The 9,730-nt window shown below is 35.7% G+C and overlaps 1 protein-coding gene across 1 annotated transcript; it reads right to left on the bottom strand.

The window, feature by feature from the left end:
- Positions 1-7,765: 7,765 nt before the first annotated feature.
- Positions 7,766-9,524, bottom strand: LOC119069109 (SET and MYND domain-containing protein DDB_G0273589-like). Its single transcript, XM_037173001.1, has one exon. The coding sequence runs from the start codon at positions 9,447-9,449 to the stop codon at positions 7,842-7,844; it is 1,608 nt and encodes a 535-aa protein (XP_037028896.1). The 5' UTR covers positions 9,450-9,524; the 3' UTR covers positions 7,766-7,841.
- Positions 9,525-9,730: the final 206 nt, after the last annotated feature.

A 9,730-nucleotide genomic window follows, 5' to 3' on the forward strand; every position in this document is an offset into this window, starting at 1 on the left:
CACTTTTCAACGGATGTGGTAGATATTTCTCAGCGCTTAATCGAAACAAATATCGAAGAAGTGTTTTATAGTTTAAAAAAGTTGTACGACAAATTGTAGATAATACGGAGGTATGCCCACGCTTTGTAGATAGAGGATTTTTAGACCAGTACAAAGTACTGGGGTCTTATAGGTTTACGCATACGTTTGTAACACGTCGAATTGGACTCCCTGAGTAGGTGGAAACCTATTGTGGTTGTACATAGATGCCAAATCAGCTAAAAAAAAATGTCTGTCCGTTCTCTAACTTTAATAAAAAACACATCCGATTTTTAAAATTCTTTTGGTAATGTCAAAGGACAGGCTAAGTTCAAAGATGAGTGATTTTGGATCGACCCCTTCCGAGCTGGGACCCAATAAGTGCTTTACGGTTTTTCGAAGATATCTCCGGACATTTAAGCGCTACGCTTGTAAGTGATACAATAATAGTGTGTTGTGTTACAAGTATTGTAATGTTGATTTTTTCAGCACTAGACCCAAGTTTTCCTTACGAGCGGAGCGAGCACATCATGCTTTGTGCCAACCGAGAATTGAAATAGACAAATGCACAAAAATTCAGAATTTTCATTGTAAACAATCACTCTTCGAATTTGATCGATCACGTTGCTTTGCATTTTTTTAAAACGAGTGCTGTAATAACTCATACGAATTTCATTTCAACACTGGTTTGCGTGTTGTAATAAGCCATGAAAACGGGTGTTGTAATTTTGGACATTTCAATCTAGTTATCGATATTGAAATCCGTCGTATTTCAATTCTCGGTGGCACAAAAGGTATTTACAATACCGATCGACAAAAAAAAAGTTTATAGAAATCGGATGACCGACTCGTGAGTTAGACCCCTTGGTGTGAAGTGAACCAAGTGGTGTGAAAGTGATACATCTTTTGAAAAATGGTACTTAGATTTTGTACCTGACGATAACGTGTAACGTTTGATTTTAACTATTTATTTAGTCATTTCTCAAATTTTTTAAATTTTTTAAATTTTTTAATTAGTTTTATTTCATTTAACTAAATTATGTTTGTTCAACGAAACATAGAAAATAATCTGGCACTGAAGATGACGCAAATACAGCGTTGAAACGTCTGCTAAAACTGCGTTTTATTTACAACAACTGATTCTAACCGAAAAATATCCCAATAATTAAGGTACTTAGATAGTTTCTGTTAACGTAGAAGTAATTGGTTATGTGTGTGGGGTGTTTCAGGCATTCCATATATATCTATATTTAACTATATACAGCTATATTGAGCTATATACAGACATATATAACTATATAATAGCATATTCATCTGTGGAATGTTTATTTATAGTGAAATAAAGGTAAATATAACGGTATATAGCTGTTTAAATAGGAATTTTTGAAAGATGACTTCATACGGGGCTGTCTATATTGCATCCGGCAATTTATTTGTATATGATAACAAGGCAAAGAGTGATTTTGCGAATGTAAGTGATTTTAAAGGGCGAAAAGCTTTTCAGTAGAGAAGAAAATGAAGTAAGAGAAATGAAGAGCTTCACATTAAAGGCTTTTGATACGAATAGGTGTTTCGTACGGGTCGGCGTTAGCTATGTTTTTTGTTATATTCTTTGTATTTCAATTGAGTAATTAGAAACGGTAAAATAAACAGATTTTTAGTTAAATGGTGTTTGACACAAAATCTTTTACTTCATTCATTTAACAAGAGAAAACTCCCAAATGAACTATCTGATTTTACCATGAATTTGAAGAATGTCTTGGCCAAAAATATGTAAGTAAGTTCTATAGGTCTACGTTAGAATATAAAGAATTCAATCTATGATTTGAACTAATCGAATTTAAGTTATAATTTTCTCATATATTCATTCCTAGCCCGTCGGTCATCTCAGTCAAGTTTGAAGCCATTTAATTTAATAAGTGACTTATGAGTCGTAGCTTTTCATATGTAATAGTGAATGTGTAAATTATGAATACAAGATATCAGAGTTAATAGTAGGTTACAGTGCATGCTGCGAAAATGATTCATTTCATGAGGGAACCATTTTGAGATAAGAGCAACAGCACAAGTGTGTTGTTGAGCAACAAGCTTCGATAACTGTTAGTTGAGACAAGTGTAGAGGTTACATATCCGAGCCGAAGGCGAGGTATGTAACTACACTTGTCGAACTTGTAACTACACTATTTGTAAAAGCTTATTATGGCTCGCCTTCGGCTCGTTCCGCAAATCTCACACTTGCCAAAACAAATATTTTCATACATTGACGTAACATACAGAAAAGTCTACAGAAAAGACAAATTTAAATCGTATTATTATTCTCTCGTGATAACGCATGTGGAATGGATACCGAGAATTGGATTCAAATCATGGGGTGTTACAATTCACTATCACTTACATTTTTAATCCGTCAGATTGTTTCTTACTGTACGTTTGATCATCGCTTTAATTGCCGGAAATCAACACGTTAATGGAGGTTGTACAGATATGCAATCTGATGTAAAACACTTTTTTAGAGCTGTCGAAGCAGGTTAATGTGAAACAGTATATTTAACGATTGATTGCGAGCCAGGTCTCTATTTTCGCTGTCGATCCATTAGGTGATTGTTATAAATAATCAATGACCTAACTATTTACACATCTGATTCGTTCTCAATAGGAGTGTAAGCAAGCTCAAAAGAGGAAACACACATTTCGTGTATTTCCACATTATATGTAATACCTTGTCAGATGTTCATTGCTCACCGCTTATTATGTTCACTGACCACATAATAGTTGCATTAAGGGGATCAAACAAATTCCCCATCCGCTACCGTCCATTCATCCAATGCATATAGTCCTTCAATCAATTCACTTAAAAGCTCGACACATAGCCCAAAAAAGCCGAAACAACCGAACCATAAAACGGCAATACTTCAACAATATTGAGTAGACTAAGCTGGATGTTTTCAAGAGTCAAGAGCTCATCAGATATTATGGTTATCCTTATCACATACCCAATTCTCTGCAGAACAATTATTTTATGCTGAATACGTGTGCAGAATAAACACAATTGTATCTTTCAAAGTAATTTAATAAAGCGAAGTACCTTTCCATAATACAGCAATTTATTGTGTTACGTGAAGTATATAAGTGGATACGTTCGTTCAGACAATAAGTTGTTTTCGAGATTATTTTCTCATTGGATACGAACCTCTTCTTTCCACTTATGTGAACAAAGGAGAGGTCGAAAAATGAAACAAAATAAAATGATGTTCATTACATTTTTGGTTCGCATTGAAGGCTTATGTTAAATAACTGCCAGTTACGAGGTAAAGAAAAGGAAAAAAAAAATGATTAATAATTTACAATCAAATATACAAACAGTCCATAATATTTAGATATTTAGCAGGACGGGATTGAAATATTGCACACTAATTTTATTTATCTTCTGCGCTCTTTCTTACAAGTTATAGTTGTCGAAAGATGTGAAAAAAGGAAGTGTAATGCAATATCTCATGCATTTCTCTTAAGATAGTTTAAGATAGTAGTTTCAGCTTTGAAATATGGAAAAATTCGACCTCAAAATAAGACGATAGCTAAACAGACTATAACTAGCCAATATATTACCAATCTATTGCTTGCACATAGTACCTAATATTTGCAATTATTTCCCTAAATTTCCCTTAATCTCAATAATAGGGATTCTTTTGAAAAATGACCTATGGAAATCAAACGCATTCTCTGAGAAAAACCAATTCTTGCGCCTAGAAAAAAATTCGTCGTGTTTCGATGACTTCATTTAATGTTGATGGAAAATAGTGAATTATTATACTTTTTTTATAATTTGAGTGTTATCACCTGCGCAAAGGTGATTGCGTCTAAAATCAATGTCCGGGTGATTTAAGTACGAAATAATTAGAAAATATTTTCCGGCGAAAATTTCTCTAGATTTTTTCGAGATCGTATTGCTAGTTTTAAAAATATCTCGAAGGAGTTTACCGTTACATCGCTCAAATAATATAGTCCCACATTAGTAAGGGGGAATTGCATAATATAGGTGACTTTTTTTATTATATTTTCGTAGCGCTGAGAGTGTAAATTCTAAATTTATCAGAGCGTTGTATAGGTCTAATGTGTTTAGATTTAAAAATTGTTTGATTTTAAGAGTAGGTCTTTCATTTTATTTTTCATTAGTTCAATAAGTGTAGTTAGAGGCAGGGAAATTTCAGCATGAATGTGCTTCAGCTGTTTTTAAGCTGATCCACACAAACAATCAAAACGGTTTATACGTCTTCAGAATTTTTGGTATTTTAAAATTCAGGAGCTATATTGCTAAGAGTAAAAACCTTAAAATCACGGATTCCGTTTGATGATTTATAAAAATATGGAAGTTGACAAAATGTTGAAAAAATCAAATTAATTATCGACTTCTGAAATTCAAAGCAAATAAATTATTGAAGAAATGGGCCAAAATTTTTTCATAGTACTTCATTCTTTGCGGCTTATTTTCATATGAACCAACTTCATATTTGTCTTTACAGAACAAATGTCACCATATGAAGTTGGTTCACATGAAAATAAGCGCAGTGACAGCAGTAATTTTATGACAGAATGTACTAATATATGGGAAAACTCTATTACATTTCTTCTTAGTTTCTAAACATCATTCTCCTATGGTTATAGCTCGAATAAAAAAAAATATATTAATTGTAAGGAAATTTGATTGTGTTTCTAGCCATTGATAATGCCTACGATGTGTAGGCGAAATATTTGGCAATAAAATCAACAAAAATTGAGCGATTCGAGACAAAACAAAGAATACAAAAAAAAACAATTTCTCACAGCTCCCCCCGATAAATAGAACTGCAATTTCATTGATGAAAATCCTTTATTAGTCAAATTAATTAAGGTGTGCTGCCCTCTCATAGGGTGCAAATAGATAAATAAAATTGATAAATTTACAAAACAACATTCGACTTCTAAGGACAAGTGAGGCTTGGGCACCACAACTCGAAGTTTGATTGACACTGGGCACTACTACTTTTACAGGAAAATGAATGAAAAGTGTCTAGTGGGCACCACTACTAACAAATACAAGTCTCTGAAGACAAGTGTTTAGGTAAAACGCAATGATAGTCATTTGTTCACAGAGAAAATTAAATTTTCCACTTTTTTTAACAACACAACGTTTTTCACAACAAAGGCTTCCGAAGTTTCAGCTATATGAAATATTTTGTTTTGATTCTAGCCAAAAATGCCGTTCAGTCGAATTATCCTGGTGCCTATTACGTTAAACGCCCCGTTAATAATACTTGCAATCTACAGTGTACATAAACATAAAAAGTACGTTTTTCGACGCATGTAGCATGTAAAATGTATTACAAAACTTAGGCATAGCACTGCTACTAGTTCGAACACTGATTAAAAATAAAAGTCATGTTTTTGTGTGATTTGTGTGACCTCGGTTTCGCCTTGGATCAATAAACTTCACACGAAAAGTGGACTTTTAACTTAATATCCCTTGTTATGTAATAGTTGTAGTCAGTACCGGACTGGCTCAAAAAAGCCCATCGGGGCCTCATGCAACTCAATTTAAAAAGGCCCACAAATTAAAAATTCTCATACAAAAATTCAAAAGGCCCATCGGGAATCCCCCGAATTCACCGTATGGCCAGTCCGGGCCTGGTTGTAGTTACTCTAGGGAAAACAAGAGTATAAAATAGTATTTCTCCTAACTAGTGTTAAATTTTGTGACTTCGTCGCTTATTTTCAACATAGTTAACGAAAAGCTTTGTTCCTAACTTATACTAAAAGGCTTTGTTAACAAATTCGATGACAAATCATTTTCATCAGAAATCATTTTAGCATGTGTTAGGAAAATAACTATTTGATGTGTCGGGGCCGAAAATGGTGGAGTTTTGAGATTTTTCTCTGGTTTTCGACCCCTTACATGAAAATTTTTTTGAGTATCTGTTTTGGACGATTGATTTTAGGCACAAAACAGATACACAAATAACTATTGCATAGGGATAAAAAGATGAAAAGTTTTGCCGAGGTCAATAAACACACAAAAACGAGACTTTTCATTTTTATCCCGAGTTATGTAATGGATTTTATATGCCTCTGTTTGTTAAGACTAACATTATGCATCAGCGAGAAGAAGGAGTTTGGGTTTACTTTGCATCGACACATAAAAAATGATATACACTGCACCTATGTCAAAATGTTTATTTTGACGAGTTTGATTATCCGCGACTTTGGCTTAGGATCACAACCACCAACTCGTCAAAATAAACATTTGGACATAGATGCATAATATTTATTACATGTTAAGGACATCGAAAGAAGTGCTTGAAACATGAAAAGTACGGGTTTCGATGCATGTAGCATGTAAAAACAGCAACATTTTGCAATAGCAACGCACTTCAAGCAAAAGTGCTATTAATGACAGCTGCCAAATAGAGTACTATTTTGTATGAAATTTTATCCCCACTCTTTTTACAGTGTAAAATTTTGTATGGAGCACTGTCAAGTTTCAGTACCCTATTTAGAATGACGAAACAGGTTGTCTCTGTTTAGGACTTGATTTCATCAAGATCACCTTCTACTTAACGGAGATCCATGTATAGGCTCCAACGAGAGTTCTTGTTTGTGACGTTTGTCTGAAGCTACATGTCGTATTATACTTAAATGGTCCGTTGCCAATTTGCAACGTTAAAAAACTGAGTGAATTTGTGCACTTCCTGACTGAAGTGCGTTGGCAATAGCCATGTTTAAAGACATTTTTTAAATTGTAGGAACTTGGTTATTACAAATTGGTATCCAATACCATTGTGCGACAAAAAAATTCGAATGGGAAGAAATTCAAAAATTTCATCAGAATCATCAGCTATCAGGATCTGTGGGTTAAGAAATATCAGATCCTACTTAAAACAAAAATGTGTTTTGTAATTGTAAGGGAAAAGAAGATTATGAAAATCGGTTCACTGGACCTAGACTCCTGGAGTTAGAGTAAGACGTGCTAATGTGTCGTTGGATAATATCGCTCTTTACATATTAATCGAGAAAATGAAGGTGTAAACGTCGATTGATTTCTAGACGGTTACACCATATTTATTAAGTGGATCATTTAAAAGAAAAACAAGCTCCTTATCGTAGTTATTATTACCCATGAATCCTTCTTCTGCTGCTGGTAAACTCTTCGTTAATTGTTGGAGGGAAATGTAGATGTTTTGACTTAACTTGCAACCGCGAAAGAGACGAGAAACGTAGCGACTAAGTGGTTTTGAGTTTCAATGAATTTTTCCCTCACTGTTGGTTGGACCAACAGTGTTGGTTGGACCAACAGTGTTGGTTGGACCAACAGTGTTGGTTGGACCAACAGTGTTGGTTGGACCAACAGTGTTGGTTGGACCAACAGTGTTGGTTGGACCAACAGTGTTGGTTGGACCAACAGTGTTGGTTGGACCAACAGTGTTGGTTGGACCAACAGTGTTGGTTGGACCAACAGTGTTGGTTGGACCAACAGTGTTGGTTGGACCAACAGTGTTGGTTGGACCAACAGTGTTGGTTGGACCAACAGTGTTGGTTGGACCAACAGTGTTGGTTGGACCAACAGTGTTGGTTGGACCAACAGTGTTGGTTGGACCAACAGTGTTGGTTGGACCAACAGTGTTGGTTGGACCAACAGTGTTGGTTGGACCAACAGTGTTGGTTGAGACACAATGGTGAGAAATACATTGGACGTTGATATCAAGATTCAGTTTGGTATGAGAATTTAATTTATTTTCGATTTAGTCATTTTATAAAATTGAATTAAGAAATATGACACAAAGACAACCATCTTAACAAGACTCTATTTCTTTCTGCATCAACGAACTCAAAGTGGTTAAAATGTAACCACCCTCTGTCGACGCAATTGATTGTAGCGGATATTTCTTCAAAAACGCAATGCAATGGCCTTTTATTCCTTTCATCAAGTCTGTACTGGAATGCTGAATTAACTGCGGTATATTGATGGCAACATATCTAAAGTCAGCATCCAATTGCAATTGTTCGATATTCTTGTGTTTGTCGCCTTTCCGACAAAATTCACACTGGCATCGAAATCCGTACACCATTTCCAGTTGATCGTTTCGTTGCTTTTCCGTCATACCGTACCCCTCGTCGTCGATGTATGTTATAAATAATTGTTCCCCTTGCTTTATTGGTCGCAGGGCCTTGCAAATGGCGATACTATCTTTTACCAATAGAATGACATTCGGTATGCAGGAATGATTAAAGTAGGACGTAAACAAATGAATATCCTGTTGACGTTGCTTGTCATCATCATCTACATTATGTCCGAATAAACCATTACCTGGTTCGGTGCAACCGCCAAACGCATTTACACGCAGAATGATAGCATGATGAATGGTTAAATGCACGAGGAATCGTTGACTGTCTTTCGTTTCAAATCTTTTGCTCAATCTGGATCCCATTATGGAGTGAAAGATCAAGTAAGCGGTCTTAAGCAAATTGGAAACTCGCTCATTGGTCATCATTACAGCCAGTTTGAAGAATGTACGATACTCGGAGATTGGCGTGTCAACTGGTTCCGTTATATCCAATGGGTCGCTTGCTCGACAATTTTCCACGAATTCCATCAATTCGGCAATCGTTCGGAATGTATTTATGGCAATGATGACTGAACGCAGAATAAACGTTAGCGACTCTCCATCATAACAGTCTTCCGCACCCATAGTCATATCACATTCGTCCTCATGAAAATTATTATTCGCACATGTCTCGTTACAGTACATCGTGTCAGCACAGTTGTCGCATGGAATGAAATTCATTTTTTCCTTGATACAATTACTGCATCGATTTCGTTCCGTTCCAAGTAGAATTTTGACGAATGCCTCTTCAATTAAAATAGTGTCGCCGATTTGAATGTCACTGTTCGCTCGTACTAGGCGACCGTATTGATCGCTTCTCTCGATATCCAACACATTAACCATGCACGGCCACTTTTCATGTGGGTCAAAACTTAACGCTGGTTCCTCTGCAACTGTAACATCAGACGATTTACTCTTCAGACATTCCTTCTCACGGGCGTTCAGTTTCGACATCAGCTGTTCCGAAATTTGATTATTTGATGCCTTGGCCAATTGAATGTCAACCAAACATCGATCGTAGAGTTGTAGTCGTAGGAAACAGGTCGAACGGTTTGCGTAAGCCAAACTTAATTGTTCGGACCCCTTTTCGGCAAAGCAAATGCTTTCATTGTACAATTCCATTGCACCCGTAAAATCATTTTGGCCATATTTCCGATTACCTTCCGTTCTTGCGTGTATCGATTGAACATTGTTTTTAATGCGATTCAAACGGAATTTGCCCAGTGGAAGTTTCGTATTTTGCAACAAATCGATATACGCAGCTCCATCGGCATCCGATTCCTTTTGCCATAGCATTTTGTGCCGTGTCAGATCCGAAAATATGTTTAGTCGATCAAGGCGAAGGGTTCGAATGAAAAAACTATACTTCAATCCAACGCTGTCAGTGTGACATTGATTCATATATATGACATTATGTTCTGGTGCTTTTGGGTCATAGAAATGATAAGAGGTGACTCTGACCGTTCTGAGCATATCTTGAACATCAAAGATGTTACATCATCGTATAAAATTTAACAGATTTACGAGCGCAATCCAACAAATGGAAAAAGTTCATTTTCTTACAGTTTGATATTGAG

The sequence above is a fragment of the Bradysia coprophila genome (genome assembly GCF_014529535.1).
Source record: "Bradysia coprophila strain Holo2 chromosome X unlocalized genomic scaffold, BU_Bcop_v1 contig_26, whole genome shotgun sequence".
NCBI lineage: Eukaryota > Metazoa > Arthropoda > Insecta > Diptera > Sciaridae > Bradysia > Bradysia coprophila.

What these genes read in the sequence shown, in the direction of transcription:
- LOC119069109 (XM_037173001.1), bottom strand. Translation starts at nt 9,449, where the DNA reads ATGCTATGGCAAAAGGAATCGGATGCCGATGGAGCTGCGTATATCGAT.